The 26,996-nt window shown below is 43.6% G+C and overlaps 1 protein-coding gene across 1 annotated transcript; it reads left to right on the top strand.

Moving 5' to 3' along the window:
• The first annotated feature begins 12,153 nt into the window (after positions 1-12,153).
• LOC146611571 (general transcription factor II-I repeat domain-containing protein 2A-like) lies at positions 12,154-12,858 on the top strand. Its single transcript, XM_085343522.1, has one exon. It carries the CDS (start codon positions 12,154-12,156, stop codon positions 12,856-12,858), a length of 705 nt encoding a protein of 234 aa, XP_085199648.1.
• The last annotated feature ends 14,138 nt before the right edge of the window (positions 12,859-26,996 follow it).

Raw genomic sequence — 26,996 nt, 5'->3', positions numbered from 1 at the left:
GGCCTGTGCTACTGGCTGATGCCATCCACATTACACCAGGGGCAGTGGTTTTGGCTAAGGCCATTCACATTACACCAGGGCCAGTGGTGCTGACCAATACCATCCTTATTTCACCAGGGACAGTGTTGTTAGATGAGGCCATCCACATTTCACAAGGGCCTGCATTGCTGGCTCATGCCATCCACATAACAACAGGGCCTGTGCTACTGGCTGAGGCCAACTACATTTCACCAGGGCCGGTGCTAGTCGTTGATGTCATCCACATTATACCAGCGCAAGTGGTGCTGTCCGAAACCATCCAGATTTCACGACGGCCAGTGTTGTTGGATGAGGCCATCCACATTACACCACTGCCCGTGCTTCCATTGAGGCCATCATCAACACACAAGGGCCTGTGGTGCTGGATGAGGCAATCCACATTTCACCAGGGCCTGTGCTACTTGTTGATACCATCCACATTTCACCAGGGCCATCCAACAGTGGTGTTGGCCGAGGACATCCACATTACACCAGGGCCTGTGCTGCCGGCTTCTACCATCCACATTACACCAGGGACAGTGAGACCATCTTCAACACACAAGGGCCTTTTCTGTGGGCTGAGGCCATCCATATTACACCTTTGATGCCGGCTTCTACCGGTATCACAGGCTGGTAGAAGCCTGGTGTAATGTATCCTGGTGTAATGTGGATAAGTTACACCAGGGACAGTGCTTCTCTTGAGGCAATCTTCACGTCACCAGGGCCTCTCCTTCTCGTTGATGCCAACCACATTAAACCTGGGCGTGTGGTGCTGGATATCATGCACATTTCACCAGGGCCAGTGGTGTTGTCAAAGGCCATTAACACTACACCAAGGTGTGTAAGGCTGACCAATACCATCCATATTTCACCAAGGACAGTGTTGTTAGATGAGGCCATCAACATTACAACAGGGCCTTTTCTACTGGCTGTGGCCAACTACATTTCACCAGTGCCTGTCTTGGTGGCTGATCCCATCTGCAATATACAAAGGCCTGTGCTACTGGCTGATCCCATCCACATTACACCTGGACCAGTGCTCCCTGTGAGACCATATTCACCACACCAGGGCCTGTGCTGCTGGCTGATACCATCCTCATTTCACCAGGTCCTGCGTTGCTGGCTCATGCCATCCACATTACATCAGGGCCTGTGCTGCTCGTTGATGCCATCCACATTACCCCCGGGCCTGTGGTGATGTCCGAAACCATCCACATTTGCGCCAGGGCTTGGGTTGCTGGCTGATGACATCCATAAAACACAAGGGCATGTGACACTGGCTGATGCCATCCACATTACACCAGGGCCACTGTTGTCGGATGAGACCATCCACAATACACCTGGGCCTGTGATTCTGGCTGATGCCATCCACATTAAACCAGGGCCAGTGGTTTTGGCTGAGGACATTCGCATTACACCTGGGCCTTTTGTGCTTGCCAATACCATCCACATTTCACCATTGCCAGTGTTGTTGGCTTAGGCCATCCACATTAAACCACTGCCAGTGCTTCCTGTGAGGCCATCATCACTACACCAGGGCTTGTGTTCCTTTCTGATGCGATCCACAATATACAAGGTTTCTGTACTACTGGCTGAGGCCATCCACATTACACCAGGGCCAGTGGTGCTGGCCAATACCATCCACATTTCACCAGGGCCACTGTTGTTGGCTGAGGCCATACATTTTACACCAGGTAGAGTGTTTCCTGTGAGGCGATCTTCACCAAACCAGGGACGTTGCTTTTGGCTGAGGCCATCCACATTACATCAGGGCCTGTGATGCCAACTTCTACCATCCACATTACACCAGGGACAGTGCTTCCTGTGAGGCCATCTTCACCCCACCAGGGCCTCTCCTGCTCGTTGATGCCATCCACATTACGCCTGGGCCTGTGGTGCTGACCGATATCATGCACATTTCACCAGGGCCAGTGGTGTTGGCTAAGGTCATTCACATTACACCAGGGCCTTTGCTACTGGCTTAGGACATTTACATTACACCAGGGTGTGGTCATGGCTGAGGCCAACTACATATCACCAGGGCCTGTATTGGTGCCTGATCCCATCCACAATATGCAAAGGCCTGTGCTACTGGCTGACTCCATCCACATTACACCAGGGCCAGTGCTCCCTGTGAGGCCATCTTCACCACACCAGGGCCTTTGTTGCTTGCTGAGGCCATCCTCATTTCACCAGGTCCTGAGTTGCTTGGTCATGCCATCCACATTACACCAGGGCTTGTGCTACTGGGTGAGGCCAACTACATTTCACCAGGGCTTGTGTTGCTGGCCGACGACATCCACAATACACAAGGGCATGTGATACTGGCTGATGCCATCCACATTTCACCAGGGCCAGTGTTGTTGGCTGAGGCCATCCAGGTTACACCACTGCCAGTGCTTCCTGTGATGCCATCATCACCAAATCAAGGCCTGTGCTACTCGTTGATACCATCCACATTTCACCAGGGCTGGTGTTATTCGATGATACCATCCACATTTCACCAGGGCTTGTGTTGCTGGCTGATGCGATCCACAATACACAGGGGCCTCTGCTACTGGCTGAAGACATTCACATTACACCAGGGCCTGTGGTGCTGGCCAATACCATCGATATTTCACCAGGGCCACTGTTGTTGGCTGAGGCCATAAACTTTACATCAGGGACAGTGCTTCCTGTGAGGGCATCTTCACCCCACCAGGGCCTGTACTGTTGGCTGAGGCCATCCACATTACACCAGGGCCACTGTTGTCGGATGAGACCATCCACAATACACCTGGGCCTGTGATTCTGGCTTATGCCATCCACATTAAACCAGGGCCAGTGGTTTTGGCTGAGGACATTCACATTACACCTGGGCCTTTTGTGCTTGCCAATACCATCCACATTTCACCATTGCCAGTGTTGTTGGCTTAGGCCATCCACATTACACCACTGCCAGTGCTTCCTGTGAGGCCATCATCACCACACCAGGGCTTGTGTTGCTTTCTGATGCGATCCACAATATACAAGGTTTCTGTACTGCTGGCTGAGGCCATCCACATTACACCAGGGCCAGTGGTGCTGGCCAATACCATCCACATTTCACCAGGGCCACTGTTGTTAGCTGAGGCCATACATTTTACACCAGGGAGAGTGCTTCCTGTGAGGCGATCTTCACCAAACCAGGGACGTTGCTTTTGGCTGAGGCCATCCACATTACATCAGGGCCTGTGATGCCAACTTCTACCATCCACATTACACCAGGGACAGTGCTTCCTGTGAGGCCATCTTCACCCCACCAGGGCCTCTCCTGCTCGTTGATGCCATCCACATTACGCCTGGGCCTGTGGTGCTGACCGATATCATGCACATTTCACCAGGGCCAGTGGTGTTGGCTAAGGTCATTCACATTACACCAGGGCCTTTGCTACTGGCTTAGGACATTTACATTACACCAGGGTGTGGTCATGGCTGAGGCCAACTACATATCACCAGGGCCTGTATTGGTGCCTGATCCCATCCACAATATGCAAAGGCCTGTGCTACTGGCTGATGCCATCCACATTACACCAGGGCCAGTGCTCCCTGTGAGGCCATCTTCACCACACCAGGGCCTTTGTTGCTTGCTGAGGCCATCCTCATTTCACCAGGGCCTGCGTTGCTTGGTCATGCCATCCACATTACACCAGGGCTTCCGCTACTGGGTGAGGCCAACTACATTTCACCAGGGCTTGTGTTGCTGGCTGACGACATCCACAATACACAAGGGCATGTGATACTGGCTGAGGCCATCCACATTACACCAGGGCCACTGTTGTCGGATGAGACCATCCACAATACACCTGGGCCTGTGATTCTGGCTTATGCCATCCACATTAAACCAGGGCCAGTGGTTTTGGCTGAGGATATTCACATTACACCTGGGCCTTTTGTGCTTGCCAATACCATCCACATTTCACCATTGCCAGTGTTGTTGGCTTAGGCCATCCACATTACACCACTGCCAGTGCTTCCTGTGAGGCCATCATCACCACACCAGGGCTTGTGTTGCTTTCTGATGCGATCCACAATATACAAGGTTTCTGTACTACTGGCTGAGGCCATCCACATTACACCAGGGCCAGTGGTGCTGGCCAATACCATCCACATTTCACCAGGGCCACTGTTGTTAGCTGAGGCCATACATTTTACACCAGGGAGAGTGCTTCCTGTGAGGCCATCTTCACCACACAAGGGCCTTTGCCCTGGGCTGAGGCCATCCACATTACACCTGGGCCTGTGGTGCTGACCGATATCATGCACATTTCCCAGGGCCAGTGCTTCCTGTGAGGCCATCTTCACCACACCAGGGACTGTGCTTTTGGCTGAGGCCATCCGCATTACATCAGGGCCTGTGATGCCGACTTTTACCATCCACATTACACCAGGGACAGTGCTTCCTGTGAGGCCATCTTCACCCCACCAGGGCCTCTACTGCTCGCTGATGCCATCCACATTACGCCTGGGCCTGTGTTGTTGGCTGAGGACATCCAGGTTACACCACTGCCAGTGCTTCCTGTGATGCCATCATCACCACAAAAGGGCCTGTGCTACTCATTGATACCATCCACATTTCACCAGGGCTTGTGTTGCTGGCTGATGTGATCCACAATACACAAGGGCCTCTGCTACTGGCTGAAGACATTCACATTCCACCAGGGCCTGTGGTGGTGGCCAATACCATCGATATTTCACCAGGGCCACTGTTGTTGGCTGAGGCCATACACATTACACAAGGGACAGTGCTTCCTGTGAGGCCATCTTCACCACACCAAAGGCCTCTGCTGCTCGTTGATGCCATCCACATTACACCTGGGCCTGTGGTGCTGACCGATATCATGCACATTTCACCAGGGTGTGTGGTGCTGACCAATACCATCCATATTTCAGCAGCGACAGAGTTGTTAGTTTAGGCCATCCACATTACACCAGGGCCTGTGCTACTGGCTGAGGACATTCACATTACACCAGGGCCTGTGGTGCTGGCCGATATCATCCACATTTCACCAGGGCCAGTGTTTTTGGATGAGGCCATTCACGTTATACAAGAGCCTGTGGTGCTAGCCAATACCATCCACATTACACCAGGGCTAATGGTGTTGGCTGAGGACATTATCATTAGACCAGGGACTGTGTTGCTTGCTGAGGCCACCTATATTTCACGAGGGCCTGTGTTGATGGCTGATGCCATACACATTACACCAGATCACTCTTAGATTTTATTTTCTATCATTCATAGACTATGATGTGTTTGTAGCCACATGGACATCTCACACTGATTTCAGGACCCTGCAAAGAAAACAACATGGCCACCATGTTGGATTTTTGGAGTCACAAATCTGGGCTAACGTTAGCAAGCTGCATTCAGAGAAACTATGGATTTTGGGACTTGTGAGGCATACTTTTCGCTGGCAGCTTTATCTACATTTAAATTAAATCAATGTCTCTCCCAGAGCTCCAGTTCGGTGGCGTCTTATATGGCTCGATCACCTTACACTGGTACCAAGATCAAAGCTTTCAAAGTACGGACATCTACATGCGTTTTCGATCTGGATGGGTAAATATGGTTGTCATCAGAGAGGTGAAGAACAAGAAATTGTTGTTTGCTGAAATGAATGATCACGTGTAAATCTTATATTTTGTTGACTTGGAATTTTACAGTGAATCAGTCCTACAGTTTAAATGAGCCTCCATTGACAGACTAGGTTACTGTGGAAATGCAGGGATTGGCGTGATTTGACCCGTAAGGCAGGGTCAGGAGGGGTGTGTTCACATGTTGGTGCCATATTCTACGCCCTTCTGGCCACTGTAAAGAAACACGAAAAGGCAGCAGCTATCCGGCATTTTGGCTAAACTCAAAGACGTTCATAAGATGGCTGGAGAGCAAAGGACTGCACTACTGTTTTGACTTTCACGTGTGCATGTCCCAGTAGCTCTGATGTCACGTGAAGACTCTTTTAAAGCAAAGAAACAGATGAATAAAATACTAGCATTTTACTCAGCAAAACTGAAGTGGATGGTTTGTGGATGGTTTGTAGCAGTTAGCAGGCCAGACTATTTGTCATAAAAAAAAATACTCCAAAAGGCACCATGAGCACAAACACAGTTGAGAGGTTCAGTTCAGCCACAGTGTATTAGTGGAAGCCAAAGAGTTCATCAAAGAGGACATGCACCCAAACTTTAAGCCTCAGCAAAACTGAAGCAGTTTAGTTCTGAGAAAGAGTTCAGTTATCATAGACAGAAACTATCCATGTTTAAAGTCGGACATTTTAATATGGGACACCCATGATTCCCTCTGTACTACTGGCTGAGGCCATCCACATTACACCAGGGCCAGTGGTGCTGGCCAATACCATCCACATTTCACCAGGGCCAGTGGTTTTGGCTAAGGCCATTCACATTACACCAGAGACAATGCTTCCTGTGAGGCCATCTTCACCGAACCAGGGCCTGTGCTTTTGGCTGAGGCCATCCGCATTACATCAGGGCCTGTGATACCGACTTCTACCATCCACATTACACCAAGGACAGTGCTTCCTTTGAGGCCATCTTCACCCCACCAGGGCCTCTGCTGCTCGTTGATGCCATCCACATTACGCCTGGGCCTGTGGTGCTGACCGATATCATGCACATTTCACCAGGGCCAGTGGTGTTGGCTAAGGTCATTCACATTGCACCAGGGCCATTGCTACTGGCTTAGGACATTTACATTACACCAGGGTGTGGTCATGGCTGAGGCCAACTACATATCACCAGGGCCTGTATTGGTAGCTGATCCCATCCACAATATACAAAGGCCTGTGCTACTGGCTGATGCCATCCACATTACACCAGGGGCAGTGGTTTTGGCTAAGGCCATTCACATTACACCAGGGCCAGTGGTGCTGACCAATACCATCCTTATTTCACCAGGGACAGTGTTGTTAGATGAGGCCGTCCACATTTCACAAGGGCCTGCATTGCTGGCTCATGCCATCCACATAACAACAGGGCCTGTGCTACTGGCTGAGGCCAACTACATTTCACCAGGGCCGGTGCTAGTCGTTGATGTCATCCACATTATACCAGCGCAAGTGGTGCTGTCCGAAACCATCCAGATTTCACGACGGCCAGTGTTGTTGGATGAGGCCATCCACATTACACCAGGGCTTCCGCTACTGGGTGAGGCCAACTACATTTCACCAGGGCTTGTGTTGCTGGCTGACGACATCCACAATACACAAGGGCATGTGATACTGGCTGAGGCCATCCACATTACACCAGGGCCACTGTTGTCGGATGAGACCATCCACAATACACCTGGGCCTGTGATTCTGGCTTATGCCATCCACATTAAACCAGGGCCAGTGGTTTTGGCTGAGGATATTCACATTACACCTGGGCCTTTTGTGCTTGCCAATACCATCCACATTTCACCATTGCCAGTGTTGTTGGCTTAGGCCATCCACATTACACCACTGCCAGTGCTTCCTGTGAGGCCATCATCACCACACCAGGGCTTGTGTTGCTTTCTGATGCGATCCACAATATACAAGGTTTCTGTACTACTGGCTGAGGCCATCCACATTACACCAGGGCCAGTGGTGCTGGCCAATACCATCCACATTTCACCAGGGCCACTGTTGTTAGCTGAGGCCATACATTTTACACCAGGGAGAGTGCTTCCTGTGAGGCCATCTTCACCACACAAGGGCCTTTGCCCTGGGCTGAGGCCATCCACATTACACCTGGGCCTGTGGTGCTGACCGATATCATGCACATTTCCCAGGGCCAGTGCTTCCTGTGAGGCCATCTTCACCACACCAGGGACTGTGCTTTTGGCTGAGGCCATCCGCATTACATCAGGGCCTGTGATGCCGACTTTTACCATCCACATTACACCAGGGACAGTGCTTCCTGTGAGGCCATCTTCACCCCACCAGGGCCTCTACTGCTCGCTGATGCCATCCACATTACGCCTGGGCCTGTGTTGTTGGCTGAGGACATCCAGGTTACACCACTGCCAGTGCTTCCTGTGATGCCATCATCACCACAAAAGGGCCTGTGCTACTCATTGATACCATCCACATTTCACCAGGGCTTGTGTTGCTGGCTGATGTGATCCACAATACACAAGGGCCTCTGCTACTGGCTGAAGACATTCACATTCCACCAGGGCCTGTGGTGGTGGCCAATACCATCGATATTTCACCAGGGCCACTGTTGTTGGCTGAGGCCATACACATTACACAAGGGACAGTGCTTCCTGTGAGGCCATCTTCACCACACCAAAGGCCTCTGCTGCTCGTTGATGCCATCCACATTACACCTGGGCCTGTGGTGCTGACCGATATCATGCACATTTCACCAGGGTGTGTGGTGCTGACCAATACCATCCATATTTCAGCAGCGACAGAGTTGTTAGTTTAGGCCATCCACATTACACCAGGGCCTGTGCTACTGGCTGAGGACATTCACATTACACCAGGGCCTGTGGTGCTGGCCGATATCATCCACATTTCACCAGGGCCAGTGTTTTTGGATGAGGCCATTCACGTTATACAAGAGCCTGTGGTGCTAGCCAATACCATCCACATTACACCAGGGCTAATGGTGTTGGCTGAGGACATTATCATTAGACCAGGGACTGTGTTGCTTGCTGAGGCCACCTATATTTCACGAGGGCCTGTGTTGATGGCTGATGCCATACACATTACACCAGATCACTCTTAGATTTTATTTTCTATCATTCATAGACTATGATGTGTTTGTAGCCACATGGACATCTCACACTGATTTCAGGACCCTGCAAAGAAAACAACATGGCCACCATGTTGGATTTTTGGAGTCACAAATCTGGGCTAACGTTAGCAAGCTGCATTCAGAGAAACTATGGATTTTGGGACTTGTGAGGCATACTTTTCGCTGGCAGCTTTATCTACATTTAAATTAAATCAATGTCTCTCCCAGAGCTCCAGTTCGGTGGCGTCTTATATGGCTCGATCACCTTACACTGGTACCAAGATCAAAGCTTTCAAAGTACGGACATCTACATGCGTTTTCGATCTGGATGGGTAAATATGGTTGTCATCAGAGAGGTGAAGAACAAGAAATTGTTGTTTGCTGAAATGAATGATCACGTGTAAATCTTATATTTTGTTGACTTGGAATTTTACAGTGAATCAGTCCTACAGTTTAAATGAGCCTCCATTGACAGACTAGGTTACTGTGGAAATGCAGGGATTGGCGTGATTTGACCTGTAAGGCAGGGTCAGGAGGGGTGTGTTCACATGTTGGTGCCATATTCTACGCCCTTCTGGCCACTGTAAAGAAACACGAAAAGGCAGCAGCTATCCGGCATTTTGGCTAAACTCAAAGACGTTCATAAGATGGCTGGAGAGCAAAGGACTGCACTACTGTTTTGACTTTCACGTGTGCATGTCCCAGTAGCTCTGATGTCACGTGAAGACTCTTTTAAAGCAAAGAAACAGATGAATAAAATACTAGCATTTTACTCAGCAAAACTGAAGTGGATGGTTTGTGGATGGTTTGTAGCAGTTAGCAGGCCAGACTATTTGTCATAAAAAAAAATACTCCAAAAGGCACCATGAGCACAAACACAGTTGAGAGGTTCAGTTCAGCCACAGTGTATTAGTGGAAGCCAAAGAGTTCATCAAAGAGGACATGCACCCAAACTTTAAGCCTCAGCAAAACTGAAGCAGTTTAGTTCTGAGAAAGAGTTCAGTTATCATAGACAGAAACTATCCATGTTTAAAGTTGGACATTTTAACATGGGACACCCATGATTCCCAGCCTCAAGTGGCCACTATTGGAACTGCATCTTTCAGCACCTCAGTGCTGCTTTTCTTTTCCAGCCCCAGATGATGTAGCTTTGTGTACCTATCTACACCCTAATTACAAACATTGGGGAAAAAAAAGAAAAGGAAAAAAAAGTTTTCTTAAGTTTCTAACTTTGGCTTGATTCATGGCTTCCTCTTCATTAGTCCATACATGATGTAAGTATGTATTCTAGCTGTCAACTAGAAAGTGCATTTTCTGAAGAAACTGCAGTGTGAATGCTTGAATCTGAATGTATGCATTGAAATGAATTAATTGCTGAATTTTAAGTTAAAAAGTTTGAATGCGATAAAAAGAAAAAGAATTTAATCTGAAAACAAAAGTGCTGAAGTGCTAAAAGCTGACGTTTACACAGAAGAAGAAGTTGGAAAAAAGCTGAAAATGTTTTAATTGTAAATTAGAAAAACCTTAGAAATGAGAAAAGAAAATTTAGAGTCAGAAAACCTCTGAATGAATATTAAAAGTTCATATTCTTTGAGTCACTGAATGACTAAAATGTGATCCCTCCACTTGGATCCACACAGTTTAAAAATTTTAAATGTCTGAGCTTTGAAAGACAAGGTGTTGGAAAGAGAACAACGATGGCAACGTTTTGAGGGTAAAATCATACCTGTAGAGCAAACACTGAGGACACAGCAGCAGTTGAAAGAGAAGTGTTTAAGATGAATCTTGGCAGAGTGAGAGACAGAGCTAGTTAAGCAGGTAGGTGTGAGCCTGGTTGCTATAGTGCAGGGGTCACTAACAGGCGGACCGGGGTCCGAGTCCGGACCCAGTCGCCATCCTATATGGACCCGGACCTATAGTTAACAAAATATTAAATTATATTTAATTTTGACGGGGCGATTCAATTTTAAGCAGTAACCTTACATTGTATTAGACCAGGGAACATGCTGTATTAGACCAGGGAACATACTAACCAATTGTGTGCGAGTTACGCCACCCACGTGACACTACTTAGCCAATCACATCTGCGCATTCAAGGCGATCGCAACGCTGAGTGCAGACACAGACAGACAGAGGAAAGACATGGTGAGAGGTGAATGACAAGCGAGACGATTAACGATACAGTGAGACAAGACGTGAGCGGGAGTCACAAGAGGTAAAACAACTATGGCGCTTTCAAAAAAGAGAAAAGTAGACACCGAAAATAGAACTTTCAAGACTGAATGGACTGACGCATATATGTTCATTCTTCCGGCCGCAAGCAGCAAACCAGTGTGTCTCATATGTTCAGAAACCGTGGCACTGATTAAAAGTGGCAATGTCAAACGCCACTATGAGACAAAGCACAAAGCTTTTGAACAATCATACCCACCCAAGTCTGAACTCAGGTCCCAGAAAATTAGCAGTCTCAGAGCCCAATATGATCAGTCCACAAGGATCTTAACCAGTTCTTTCACCGCCCAACAACGTGCTCATGAATGTTCCCTCAGAGTTGCTTGGATTTTAGGTCAACACAAAAAGCCCTTTGCAGATGCAGGTGTTGTCAAAGAGTGCATGAGTGCAGTAGCAGAAACATTACTTGAGGGTAAACAAAAAGAAGAGCTTCATGACAAAATAAAGCAAATACCTATGTCAGCATCAACAGCCACAAAGAGAAGTGAATTATTAGCTCAGGATGTGCTATCCCAGCTGGAAGAAGCTATTCATAAGACACCATGTGTAGGCTTGGCTGTAGATGAGTCCACTGATGTGTCTGACAATGCTCAGCTGTTAGTTTATGTAAGGTTCTTCAACAATGATAAGAAAGAGTTCTGTGAAGACCTGCTAGGTGTAACTTCCCTTCACAGCACTACAAGAGGAGAGGATATTTACCTGGCCATTAAGGAAATGTTAACAAAGCGAGGAATAGAGCCAAACCAAGTGGTTTCAATAACCACAGATGGAGCCCCTGCTATGATGGGGAGAGAGAAAGGAGCTGTAGCAAGAATGAAAGAGGACAATCCCGAGCTAATCTCTTATCATTGCATTATTCATCAGTCAGTGTTATGCTCCACCCTGTCAGACGAGTATGCTGAGGTGATGAAAACAATGATGAAAATGATTAATTTTCTCAGGGCATCTTCTTCTTGTCAGCATCGCATGCTCAGGGAATTTCTCAGAGAAGTTGATGCACACGCTGATGATCTTCTGCTTCACAACAATGTGAGATGGCTTAGCAAAGGCAGGGCATTGGAGCGATTTTGGTCCATCAGAAGTGAAGTAGCAGCTTTCTTGGAAGAGCTGGAAAGTCAAAAAGCAACAAACTTTTCTCTCTTTTTAAATGATGGGAAAAACATGGATATTGTGGCCTTTTTGGTTGATATCACTTCACACCTGAATGAACTGAATTTGAAGCTGCAGGGCAAGGACAATTCAATTTGTGAACTGATGACAGCTGTCCGCTGCTTTCAGAGGAAACTTGAAGTGTTCAAAGAAGACCTGCAAGGAGACTATGCACACTTCCCAACAGTGAAGGAACAGGTTCAGGGACAGAGAGATGTGTCCTCTTTTGTTGACTTTGTTGATAAGCTGATTGAAAACTTCAGCAAACGTTTTGATAGCTTCAGCTTTGGACAGCAGCTCACCATGTTCATAAAGAACCCATTTGCCATCACTGATGTCAGAGGGTTCTCAAAGGAAGTCACACAGCACTTCAAGTGGGCAAATGCTGGGCCTCTTCAAATGCAACTAATTGATCTCCAAGCAGATGTGGCCCTGAAAGAGCAGTTTGGAAGAACTGAACCTGCCACTTTCTGGCCCCAATTGGTCTCTGAGACAGCTTTCCCAAATCTGAGGAAAGTAGCCCTGTACATCTTGACCATGTTTGGCTCCACATACAGCTGTGAGGCAGCTTTCTCCACAATGAACATAATAAAAACTAAATATCGTTCCAGGATCACCAATGAGCACCTACACATGTGTATGAGAATGGCCCTGACACCATTCCAGCCCAGATTTAAAATCCTAGTAGAGCGAACTAAAGCTCAGTTCTCTCACTGAACAACAGAAAGTTGGGACGTGGAATATAAGGGGGAAAGAAAGAGAAACTGTAAAATTGTTAAAATGTTTTGATGTTATCTGTTGAAAATGTATTGAGACTGTTTAGTCGAGATGTAAAATGTAAAGAAAAAGGGAAACTTTTTTTTTCTGAAATTAAGCACTTTGTTTTAAGATGCACAATTTAGCCATTTTATTTATTTTCTCTAATTCATTTTAAACAGCAGCCCTATTTCTAATGTAGGCCTACTGTGTGTTTCAGTGTTAACAATAAATTTTGTTGAAATGTTTTAACTTGTATTTTCATTGATTTGACAGTCTATTGTTCATACGTTCAGATATAAAAAAAAAAAAAAAAAAAAAAAAGGTTGCTTCTCTATCACAATCATAACGTAAGTTAGACATTATGATGTCCCGGACCTCTGCTTGAGAAGATTTTCTCCAACTGGACCTCCTCAAATTTTAGTTTAATACCCCTGCTATAGTGACTGCACCCAATGGCTCCATACACACGCACACAGACATGCGCCTCACTTCTGCTGCTTAAAATGAACAGAAAAGTCATGTGAGTGAAGTTGGCCCCCCCACCTTCTTCAAATCCAACAAAAGTGGTATCAAACGTTTGTGCTACGTTTGTGCTGGTTTGTGCTGCAAAAATTTTCATTTGTGCTACTATCATTTTAAAGATATTAATCAAAATTTCTAGAGGTCATCAGAGGTCAACCAGCCCCCACATTACCCAAATCCAAAAAAAGTGGTATCAAACGTTTGTGCTACGTTTGTGCTGCTAAAATTGTCGTTTGTGCCGCTTTCATTTTAAAGATATTAATGAAAATGTAAAGGTCAAAAGGTCAACCAGCCCCCCCCCCCCACATTAATGGAATCGAACAAAATTGATGTCAAATGTTTGTGCTACGTTTGTGCTGGTTTGTGCTGCTAAAATTGTCGTTTGTGCCGCTTTCATTTTAAAGATATTGATAAAAATTTCTAGAGGTCATCAGAGGTCAACCAGCCCCCCCACAGTAATGGAATCAAACAAAATTGGTGTCAAACGTTTGTGCTACGTTTGTGCTGGTTTGTGCTGCTAAAATTGTCGTTTGTGCCGCTTTCATTTTAAAGATATTACCAAAAGTTTCTAAAGCTCAACCAGCCACTTTCTTTACCGTAAAGAAATTGAGAGATATTAACCAGAATTGGATATTTTTTTCTTATGATCACACTCTTAAACCTAGTAATCAAACTGCAATAACTTATTTAAAAACTAGGTTAAATATAGCATTTAAAATAATTAATGCATTCGGTTAGAGAAAAAACTTTATTTGCTGGTAACAAAATACAAAACTACGAGAACAATGTAGTATATATGTTTCCTGTTAGAAAAGGTAAATACATTGAACTGTCTGAGCCTCACAAGTCTAATACAATAACTGAAAAATAACAGCTATTTCCATCATCTAACTCACAAACTAGAAAAGGACTTTCTTTCATGAGATCTTGCCATTATTCCTTTGTGTAGAGCACAGCGTGCGGACATACGCTGGTGTTTTCAGATGCTATGGTTACATCCTTTCTTAGGTCATCATACATCTCCCAGATGTACGGGGTCCTGTTACAGAATGTCATATAATGCCCGAGTGTTTCTGGTGTTGGGCCCTCCTGAAATGTAATGACTGCTTTCAGTGTGAATTTCTCTCCTTGAAGTAGCAGAGTGGATGGGAATTCAGTAAGCAAAAACCTTTTTGGACTGTGAAAACTGTGCTCCAGAGTTTCTGTAGAGCATTTTCCAAGGTCTGTGTCAATCCATACAAGCTCTCTCAGGGTGAAACTGTGACAAACAGTCCCTGTGCAAAGTTGCTTTCCTGATGAATCTGTTTTAAATGCTGTTGGAGATGCATCAGGACTTTCGATTGGTCTTAGGCATGGCGATGCTGGAAGGTTGAGCCCTTGTTCAACAGCAGACTGAAGGTGAGCTATGCCAGAAGCTGAGAGGACTGACAGATCAGTGGAAACAAAAGATATTTGCCTTGTGTTTGGTGTGTAAAGTTTGCAGTACTGGGAGGAACACTGTCTTGTGAAGTGAACACTTGGATTTTCCGTCATTGTTTTTTGAATTATCATCATCATCATCATCATCATTTATTTATTTATATAGCACTTTAAAAACACACCTGGTAGACCAAAGCGCTGTACAATACTAATATGCACATAGTAATAAAACCAGACATAGCAATAAAGTTAAAAAACAATAAAAAATGAAAATAAAATAAAATAAAATAAAATAAAATAAAATAAAATAAAATAAAATAAAAATGTCAGTTACCCACAGAGTTAAAAGCCAGGGAATAAAAATAGGTTTTTAATAAAGACTTAAAAACTGGCACTGATGCAGCCTGTCTAATATGGAGAGGAAGGTTATTCCAAAGCATCGGCGCGACAACAGAGAACGCTCGGTCTCCTCTAAGTTTCAGCCGTGACTTTGGGACCGAAAGCAGCAACTGCTCAGCTGACCGAAGGGAACGAGTGGGGACGTGGAGCTTCAACAAATCAGAAAAATAAACAGGTGCCAGACCATTTAGAGATTTAAAAGCCAATAAAAGGACTTTAAAACGGATCCTGAATTCAATTGGAAGCCAGTGTAAAGAGGCCAAAATCGGAGTGATGTGATCAAATTTTCTTCTACCAGTTAAAAATCGTGCCGCAGCATTTTGCACTAATTGCAAGCGTGACAAAGTGCCCTGCCCAACCCCTGTTAAAAGAGAATTACAATAATCTAAACGTGAGGTAATAAAGGCATGAATAACGCTTTCCAAGTCACGCTTGGAAAGAAAGGGCTTAACCTTTGATAAACGTCTGAGGTGATAAAATGCTGATTTTACCACCCCGTTTACATGGTCATCAAAGGTGAGTGCAGAATCAATTTTAACTCCGAGATTTGTGATCGAGCTCTTTAGTTGGGAAGTCAAAGCTGCAAGATCAACATCCAGAGTATGAGAAGAACGATTTGGGCCAAATAAAATTGCTTCTGTCTTCCGATCATTAAAATTTAAAAAGTTGTTTGCCATCCATGCTTTGACATCAGTAAGGCAGTCAAGCAGAGGTCCAGTTGGGAGACTATCAGAATGACTAAGAGGTAAGTAGAGCTGGCAGTCATCTGCGTATAGATGGAATGGCACTTTATGATTTCGGAAAATCGCGCCATTACTGTGGACACATGGCACTGTGCATCAACACGATGAACACCAGTCTTCAACTGAACAGGGCAGAATATTGAGCTCAGCACCTCTGCCCTCAATGAATAGGCATGTTGAGTGACACCCTTTGAAGCAAGGGATTTCACAAGCTGGAATACTTTGTTCTCCTCTGAACTATTCAACATGTTTTGAGCAGTACGACTGTCACAGTAAGCGCAGCACAGACTTTGACAGAAGGCATCAAAGGCACAGGTGTTCATGACACAGTATTGTCCTTTGCCAAGTTTTACTGCACTGTAAACCCCAACAGTCTACCTGACTTATAAAGTTTGTGGATATAACAATTGAAATTCCTCAAAGTTGAAACAACTTAAAACTTTTGTTCTGTTAACGATTCAAACAGTTATAGTTGTACATGGCTTAGAAGTTAAGAGTAAATACTGCTTTCTTAATTATGATTTTTGAGTAAATGGTTTTTTTCCGAGCTCCGCATGTGTATGTCAACTACGTCATGACGTTTTCTCTCTAACCTGAACGACGTTGACAGAAAATTCTGTTCAATATGGCTGCCCTTCTCGAGCGACTGGAGAGCACATTTGGAGAAACTTGTAAGTAAAACGGAACCTTCGTTATGTTTATTTTTTCCGTAAAAAAGCAAGTATATTAATATGTTGCAGGCAAGAACTTCGATTTCGAATGCGCTGTTGTGTTAAAAAGCACAGACCCAGGTGGCGAATAGTGGTTCGCTGTTGTTCGCGCTCTTTTTCAAACATAGATTATGTCGTCAGTTTTAACCGATTAAAACAGTTTTACTAAGAATTACATAAAAAGAAAGGGTCTTAATGATATTTTAACGACCACTTGCCAACGCAAGAAAGTTGGCGTTTTTACAACAGCAGCCTCATTGTTCGGCAGGTTTTTTTTTTCTTCTTCTCATTAGCATGATTCAAAACTGACTTAGCTAGCAGTGGCAACTTCAATCTAAAACAATTGAAATATAGCAAGGTTTTGTATATTTAGTGTGCTAATAAGGTTTTCAATATTTTTATTTTTTCCTTCCAAGGCTGAAGACCAAAGACAAAAGGACAGAAGAAAAAAAAAATTCAGACTGCAATTAATTTCAGGTGGAGACAGTAAACACAGGTGAGTTGAAAGATCTATTTAAGAGTCCTTTCTTCATGGCCATTAAAACATTTTTAGGTTAAAAGACCCGTGTCATGAATCGCTGTGCGGCAGGCAGGAGTTGGACCCAATTCAATTCAATTTTATTTATATAGCGCCAAATCACAACATAAGTCGCCTCAAGGCGCTTCATAGATACAGAGAAAAACCCAACAATCATATGACCCCCTATGAGCAAGCACTTTGGCGACAGTGGGAAGGAAAAACTCCCTTTTAACAGGAAGAAACCTCCGGCAGAACCAGGCTCAGGGAGGGGCGGCCATCTGCTGCGACCGGTTGGGGTGAGAGAAGGAAGACAGGATAAAAGACATGCTGTGGAAGAGAGCCAGAGGTTAATAACAGATATAATTCAATGCAGAGAGGTCTGTTAACACATAGTGAGTGAGAAAGGTGACTGGAAAGGAAAAACTCAATGCATCATGGGAATCCCCCGGCAGCCTACGTCTATTGCAGCATAACTAAGGGAGGATTCAGGGTCACCTGGTCCAGCCCTAACTATATGCTTTAGCAAAAAGGAAAGTTTTGAGCCTAATCTTGAAAGTAGAGATAGTGTCCGTCTCCTGAATCCAAACTGGAAGCTGGTTCCACAGAAGAGGGGCCTGAAAACTGAAGGCTTTTATTCGATTCCATTAATGTGGGGGGGCTGGTTGACCTTTTGACCTTTACATTTTCATTAATATCTTTAAAACAGAGGCAGCACAAACGACAATTTTTGCAGCACAAACCAGCACAAACGTAGCACAGTTGATTGACACCAGTTTTGTTTGATTCCATTAATGTGGGGGGGCTGGTTGACCTTTTGACCTTTACGTTTTCATTAATATCTTTAAAACAGAGGCAGCACAAACGTAAATTTTTGCAGCACAAACCAGCACAAACGTAGCACAGTTGATTGACACCAGTTTTGTTTGATTCCATTAATGTGGGGGGGCTGGTTGACCTCTGATGACCTCTACAAATTTTCTTGAATATCTTTAAAATGATAGCGGCACAAACGTACATTTTTGCAGCACAAACCAGCACAAACGTAGCACAAATGTTTGACATCAATTTTGTTCGATTCCATTAATGTGGGGGGCTGGTTGACCTCTTTTTACCTTTACATTTTCATTAATATCTTTAAAACAGAGGCAGCACAAACCAGCACAAACGTAGCACAGTTGATTGACACCAGTTTTGTTTGATTCCATTAATGTGGGGGGGCTGGTTGACCTCTGATGACCTCTACAAATTTGTATGGATTTCTTTAAAATGATAGCAGCACAAACGTCAATTTTTGCAGCACAAACCAGCACAAACATAGCACAAATGTTTGACATCAATTTTGTTCGATTCCATTAATGTGGGGGGGCTGGTTGACCTCTTTTGACCTTTACATTTTCATCAATATCTTTAAAACAGAGGCAGCACAAACCAGCAAACGTAGCACAGTTGATTGACACCAGTTTTGTTTGATTCCATTAATGTGGGGGGGCTGGTTGACCTCTGATGACCTCTACAAATTTGTATGGATTTCTTTAAAATGATAGCAGCACAAACGTACATTTGTGGGGCCTGAAAACTGAAGGCTCTCCCTCCCAGTCTACTTTTAAATACTCTAGGAACAACAAGTAGGCCTGCAGAGCGAGAGCGAAGTGCTCTAATGGGGTGATATGGTACTACAAGGTCATTAAGATAAGATGGGGCCTGATTATTTAAGACCTTGTATGTGAGGAGCAGGATTTTGAATTCAATTCTGGATTTAACAGGAAGCCAATGAAGGGAAGCCAAAACAGGAGAAATATGCTCTCTCTTTCTAGTCCCTGTCAGTACTCTTGCTGCAGCATTTTGGATTAGCTGAAGGCTTTTCAGCGAGTTTTTTGGACATCCTGATAATAATGAATTACAGTAGTCCAGCCTGGAAGTAATAAATGCGTGAACTAGTTTTTCAGCGTCACTCTGAGACAGGATATTTCTAATTTTAGAGATGTTGCGCAAATGGAAGAACGCAGTCTTACATATTTGTTTAATATGTGCGTTGAAGGAGATATCCTGGTCAAAAATGACTCCAAGGTTCCTCACAGCGTTACTGGAGGCCAAGGTAATGCCATCCAGAGTAAGAATCTGGTTAGATACCATATTTCTAAGCTTTTCAGGGCCGAGTACAATAACCTCAGTTTTATCTGAATTAAGAAGCAGAAAGTTAGCGGCCATCCAGGTCATTATGTCTTTAAACTGCAGGAATGTCTTAACTAATTGGTGTGTGTTATCTGGCTTCATGGACAGATAGAGCTGGGTGTCGTCTGCATAGCAGTGAAAATGTATGCTATGTCTTTTAATGATGCTGCCTAAGGGAAGCATGTATAATGTAAACAGAATTGGTCCTAGCACTGAACCCTGTGGAACTCCATAATTAACCTCAGTGTGTGAAGAGGACTCTCCATTTACATGAACAAACTGGAGTCTATTAGATAGATATGATACAAACCACTGCAGTGCAGTACCTGTAATACCTACAGCATGTTCTAATCGCTCTAATAGGATATTATGGTCGACAGTATCGAATGCATGCACTAAGGTCTAGCAGGACAAGCACAGAGATGAGTCCACTGTCAGAGGCCATAAGAAGATCATTTGTAACCTTCACTAAAGCTGTTTCTGTGCCATGATGAGCTCTGAAACCTGACTGAAACTCTTCAAATAAACCATTCCTCTGCAGATGATCTGTTAGCTGTTTGACAACTACTCTTTCAAGGATTTTTGATATGAAAGGAAGGTTGGAGATTGGCCTATAATTAGTTTCATCAGTTGTTCAGTTCTTATAAAATGTTGTATAATTGTACCAAATCACTGAGGATACATCCAATGTGTAAATCACAATCAACAATTTTACTGTGATATTCGCTCGTGTTTAGAGAATCTCCATTATCTTTGTTACTGAGTTTCCATTTTTGTAGGGCCAAATTTGTATTAAAAATTAATATTTTCATATGATGTGAAATGACTCAATTTCTAATTTTTAGAAGAAACCATTCATTAAGTCCCTTAAGGTGAAGATTTCATATATTGATAATGATAAAATTAACACAAATTAAAGGTTTCACTGATAAACACACAATTTTTCCTTGCTTTGAACCCCATGTTCTATATAGATTACAGCTCTGATCTGGAGAACACTATTTTAAAATACTGTGTAGGGTTTTTGTCAAATGATTAAGAAACAGACTCTCTGTCACAAGAGACAGAAAGGTTGTATCTTAAAAGAAAAGTCTCCAAAATTTGGTAGAGTCTGATGTCATGCAGTTTCATAAACATGTATTCTCCCCAAAGAATGACACCTGAAAACTTTGCGTTAAATGAACTTTTCTTTTCCCTTTTTAGGAGGCGCCTGATATCAACGTGAAACGCACTGCAGTACTTCGTGCCCTTCCTGTATGTCTATGTCTGTGTCAATTTTGGGCTCCTGAGAGGGGTTATCATCCACTTCCTGCTCCACAAAGGCTTTGTGTGGATACTGACGCTTCACTGTACTATCCTGTCTGGCAACCTCTGCTTCTTTTCGTATTTGTTTTGCAGAACAGATCCGCATGTTCCCTTCAATAAAACCAAGATGACGTGCAATGAATTTATCTATCCTTATAGGGAGATTTTCATGCTTGAACAGACCATGTTTAATGTTCTTGAACTCTGCTTCAACATTAGCTGAAGTTGCAGTGAGTTTTTCGCTCTGAAATAGGGGAACCATTTCTCCAGTCCAGAGTGGTAGGTATCCTCCCAATCTAATTAGGTGTGGGACGAGCTCAGGTAGATAGTGCATATTGTCTCGATCACCATGATCTTCAGCATGGCACCTGCTCCCCTCACAAATATCTGCCACCCACTGCCTTAAGTCGGTGTTTATTTCTGTGCATGGATCCAATCTAATGTCTTCTTCTTCCTTGTCATCAGAAACAGACAGTCTCATCTGCAATTTTTCTTTTCAGATTTGATTTGGACACTTCTGACATAATGGGGTTTCCAAAACTGTCACAGCCTTCTGTCTCACTTAATGCCACAATAGCAATGCTGCGTATTAGGACCTTTGCTTCTTCCAAGGATTGGGACTTGACAAGTTGTGCCATTGATCGCACGTAGAAATCCCTCACCCGATGAGGCTTTTTTCTCAAACAGTCGCACTGGCAAATCATTTTGATTAAGTGTGCCACATCCACTCTAATGAAACAGTCAATTCAATTCAATTTTATTTATATAGCGCCAAATCACAACATAAGTCGCCTCAAGGGGCTTCATAGATACAGAGAAAAACCCAACAATCATATGACCCCCTATGAGCAAGCACTTTGGCGACAGTGGGAAGGAAAAACTCCCTTTTAACAGGAAGAAACCTCCGGCAGAACCAGGCTCAGGGAGGGGCGGCCATCTGCTGCGACCGGTTGGGGTGAGAGAAGGAAGACAGGATAAAAGACATGCTGTGGAAGAGAGCCAGAGGTTAATAACAGATATAATTCAATGCAGAGAGGTCTGTTAACACATAGTGAGTGAGAAAGGTGACTGGAAAGGAAAAACTCAATGCATCATGGGAATCCCCCGGCAGCCTACGTCTATTGCAGCATAACTAAGGGAGGATTCAGGGTCACCTGGTCCAGCCCTAACTATATGCTTTAGCAAAAAGGAAAGTTTTAAGCCTAATCTTGAAAGTAGAGATAGTGTCCGTCTCCTGAATCCAAACTGGAAGCTGGTTCCACAGAAGAGGGGCCTGAAAACTGAAGGCTTTTATTCGATTCCTCTACAAATTTGTATGGATTTCTTTAAAATGATAGCAACACAAACGTAAATTTTTGCAGCACAAACCAGCACAAACATAGCACAAATGTTTGACATCAATTTTGTTCGATTCCATTAATGTGGGGGGGCTGGTTGACCTCTTTTGACCTTTACATTTTCATTAATATCTTTAAAACAGAAGCAGCACAAACGACAATTTTTGCAGCACAAACCAGCACAAACGTAGCACAGTTGATTGACACCAGTTTTGTTTGATTCCATTAATGTGGGGGGGCTGGTTGACCTCTGATGACCTCTACAAATTTGTATGGATTTCTTTAAAATGATAGCAGCACAAACGTAAATTTTTGCAGCACAAACCAGCACAAACATAGCACAAATGTTTGACATCAATTTTGTTCGATTCCATTAATGTGGGGGGGCTGGTTGACCTCTGATGACCTCTACAAATTTGTATGGATTTCTTTAAAATGATAGCAGCACAAACGTAAATTTTTGCAGCACAAACCAGCACAAACGTAGCACAGTTGATTGACACCAGTTTTGTTTTATTCCATTAATGTGGGGGGGCTGGTTGACCTTTTGACCTTTACATTTTCATTAATATCTTTAAAACAGAGGCAGCACAAACCAGCACAAACGTAGCACAGTTGATTGACACCAGCTTTGTTTGATTCCATTAATGTGGGGGGGCTGGTTGACCTCTGATGACCTCTAGAAATTTGTATGGATTTCTTTAAAATGATAGCAGCACAAACGTAAATTTTTGCAGCACAAACCAGCACAAACGTAGCACAGTTGATTGACACCAGCTTTGTTTTATTCCATTAATGTGGGGGGGCTGGTTGACCTTTTGACCTTTACGTTTTCATTAATATCTTTAAAACAGAGGCAGCACAAACGTAAATTTTTGCAGCACAAACCAGCACAAACGTAGCACAGTTGATTGACACCAGTTTTGTTTGATTCCATTAATGTGGGGGGGCTGGTTGACCTCTGATGACCTCTACAAATTTTCTTGAATATCTTTAAAATGATAGCGGCACAAACGTACATTTTTGCAGCACAAACCAGCACAAATGTTTGACATCAATTTTGTTCGATTCCATTAATGTGGGGGGGCTGGTTGACCTCTTTTGACCTTTACATTTTCATTAATATCTTTAAAACAGATGCAGCACAAACGACAATTTTTGCAGCACAAACCAGCACAAACGTAGCACAGTTGATTGACACCAGTTTTGTTTGATTCCATTAATGTGGGGGGGCTGGTTGACCTCTGATGACCTCTACAAATTTGTATGGATTTCTTTAAAATGATAGCAGCACAAACGTAAATTTTTGCAGCACAAACCAGCACAAACATAGCACAAATGTTTGACATCAATTTTGTTCGATTCCATTAATGTGGGGGGGCTGGTTGACCTCTGATGACCTCTACAAATTTGTATGGATTTCTTTAAAATGATAGCAGCACAAACGTAAATTTTTGCAGCACAAACCAGCACAAACGTAGCACAGTTGATTGACACCAGTTTTGTTTTATTCCATTAATGTGGGGGGGCTGGTTGACCTTTTGACCTTTACATTTTCATTAATATCTTTAAAACAGAGGCAGCACAAACCAGCACAAACGTAGCACAGTTGATTGACACCAGCTTTGTTTGATTCCATTAATGTGGGGGGGCTGGTTGACCTCTGATGACCTCTAGAAATTTGTATGGATTTCTTTAAAATGATAGCAGCACAAACGTAAATTTTTGCAGCACAAACCAGCACAAACGTAGCACAGTTGATTGACACCAGCTTTGTTTTATTCCATTAATGTGGGGGGGCTGGTTGACCTTTTGACCTTTATGTTTTCATTAATATCTTTAAAACAGAGGCAGCACAAACGTAAATTTTTGCAGCACAAACCAGCACAAACGTAGCACAGTTGATTGACACCAGTTTTGTTTGATTCCATTAATGTGGGGGGGCTGGTTGACCTCTGATGACCTCTACAAATTTTCTTGAATATCTTTAAAATGATAGCGGCACAAACGTACATTTTTGCAGCACAAACCAGCACAAACGTAGCACAAATGTTTGACATCAATTTTGTTCGATTCCATTAATGTAGGGGGGCTGGTTGACCCTTTGACCTTCACGTTTTCATTAATATCTTTAAAATAGAGGCAGCACAAACGTAAATTTTTGCAGCACAAACCAGCACAAACGTTTGATACCACTTTTGTTGGATTTGAAGAAGGTGGGGGGGCCAACTTCACTCACATATGTCATGTCTACTGAATTCTCATTTTTCATGCCTGTGGAGTTTATTATATGGACGTGGTGACAGTGTAAAGACAGCCTGCTCTTCTGATTTAACTTTTCAAGCATTCACACTAATTAGTGTTTAAACCTCCCATGGTTCTATATCTGGGGATGTGGCTTTGGTTTGCACTGATGAAAGCTTATAGTTGAAATGTGTTTGACGGTAAATGGTCAATAAAGAAGACAGCATTTTGTTTTGTTTTTACACAATGATTTTGTCATGTGCTGTGTGCAGGCAGGAACTGTGGACCCAATGTGCAGACACTTGGAGGTAAAATGTGAACTCAAAACAGCTTTAACGCTAAACACAAATATAGCAAAAGCAAGAATACCAAAAGAAACTTACACAGGCAGCCAAACAGAACACACACCATAGGATGAAGGAGATCGCAACAAAGACCAAAGAAAACTCAGGGCTTACATACCCAGAGAGAGCCATCAGGGAATGGGAGACAACAGAGAAACACAGCTGGGACAAATAAGGGTAGCGAGACAAGGGAAGCAAATCCAGATACATTAACATGAGACATGGACTTTCAAAGTAAAACAGGAAACATAACACAGACAACGCGGACTTGACGAGGGATACAGCAGACAGGGGGAGACAGAACAACTATGTAACACAGAGACAGAAACCAGAAGACAGAACTCTAAGAAACCAAAAGACTAGAAATGATAAATAATGGCAAAATCAAAGTTCAATAATAATGTAAAACTCAAAATTTTGGGTCAACGAACCCAGGCACCCTAACAGATTTATTTTTACAGTTAATTTTTTTCTATTTAATTATTTAGTTACAGTCCACCATACCTCTGATCCCCTGTCAATCCATCCACCCCCTTTTTAATGGTGTATCTGATTCAGGGTCATGAAGGGCTGGAGCAGCTGTCACAGACTGAGCAAGGTACACCCTGTACAGGTCACCAGTCTATGGCAGTGTCCCACTGTGTGTATTTTAAAAAGTACCGCATCTTAAAAACCACGGCTGCAGATAGATGGCCTTGGCAACTCTTCACTACATTATGAGGGGGATTTTATTATAGCAAATGACAAAAATAATGGACCACTCATGATCTATTCAAAATACAATCTAGAGATGTTTTAGTCCCTTAAAGAGAGCTAATTATGTTTATTTCCAGCTCCATACTTTAATTTGGGCACTACAGCAAATTTGTGTGATTCATTGCTGAAAATATGCTTATTTATCCTATACTGAGTCTTGGTGCAGTCCTTCAATTTATCTTCCATTTGAAATATGCCAGTTTAGCTGTCCTCTCTTTGAGCCAACCTTTGTCTTATTGGCTGCTCCTCAGAAGTTTTGAATAGCAGGTGGGTGGTACTTCTGTGCTTGGAGAAGGGATTACTTGTACATATACTGACCTCATTATTTGAAACTTGGCCCATGTTCGATATGAGCATTCACCATTTATATATACACAATATCTGTTGGTGTGTGTGTGTGTGTTAGAAAATATGGAAAAGGAATATTAAGTATTGGTCGAGGAGTTTGATTTCCAAACCAAATGCAAATCTTACTTTCATTCAGCAGTCCACCTTTTCTCAAAGCTCAGTTAAAGACACTTTTGACAATGTCATCTGGGTTGTAGCTTTGTTCCTGAAGATGTGCATGTCTTCAGGAATGAAAAGAAAGAAAGAAAGAAAGAAAGAAAGAAAGAAAGAAAGAAAGAAAGAAAGAAAGTCCAGGAGATCTGAGTAGTTATTATGTCTGATGAAAAGAACAATCGAAAACAACCAAGGCACTTTGTCTTCAGGTATTTGTATTAGGATCAGCACAGATTTCACTCTCTGGCTTTATTTATAGCATAATAAGACATTTTACTTTTAAAAATCAAGGACACCAACAAGGCAGATAGGGCACATGCACTGGGGCCACAAATGTCCCAGGTTTAGTCCGTAATTCAATTCAATTCAATTTTATTTATATAGCGCCAAATCACAACAAAAGTCGCCTCAAGGGGCTTCATAGATACAGAGAAAAACCCAACAATCATATGACCCCCTATGAGCAAGCACTTTGGTGACAGTGGGAAGGAAAAACTCCCTTTTAACAGGAAGAAACTTCCAGCAGAATCAGGCTCAGGGAGGGGCGGCCATCTGCTGCGACCGGTTGGGGTGAGAGAAGGAAGACAAGATAAAAGACATGCTGTGGAAGAGAGCCAGAGGTTAATAACAGATATGATTCAATGCAGAGAGGTCTATTAACACAGCGGTCCCTAAGCGCCACGGACCGGTTCATGCCCGACAATATTTTTACGGACCGGCCTAGTACCGGTACCGTAAAAAAGAAGATTTATTCATAACACACGTGAAAAGACCCAGGAAAACCGAGTTAACGATAAAAACGATAAAAACGATAACAAAATAACGCTAAAAAAACGATAAAAATCCTGAAAACCATACATTTCACACCTGAGCCTCAACTCTCAACTCTCGTGGCCCGGTACCAAACGACTCACGGACCGGTACCGAGGCCCGGGGGTTGGGGACCGCTGTATTAATACATAGTGAGTGAGAAAGGTGACTGGAAAGGAAAAACTCAATGCATCATGGGAATCCCCGGATGCCTACGTCTATCGCAGCATAACTACGGGAGGATTCAGGATCAGTGCTCTAAGTGCTCTAATGGGGTGATATGGTACTACAAGGTCATTAAGATAAGATGGGGC

This window comes from Diplotaxodon limnothrissa, linkage group LG19 (genome assembly GCF_057381915.1).
Source record: "Diplotaxodon limnothrissa isolate DT_005_m linkage group LG19, D_limnothrissa_male_GT1.1, whole genome shotgun sequence".
NCBI classification, from domain to species: domain Eukaryota; kingdom Metazoa; phylum Chordata; class Actinopteri; order Cichliformes; family Cichlidae; genus Diplotaxodon; species Diplotaxodon limnothrissa.
Note: the sequence above shows the minus strand (reverse complement) of the source record. Positions and strands in the feature narration are given on the sequence as shown.

Excerpts from the sequence above, each read along its gene's own strand:
- LOC146611571 (XM_085343522.1), top strand. The coding sequence starts at position 12,154 with ATGGATATTGTGGCCTTTTTGGTTGATATCACTTCACACCTGAATGAA.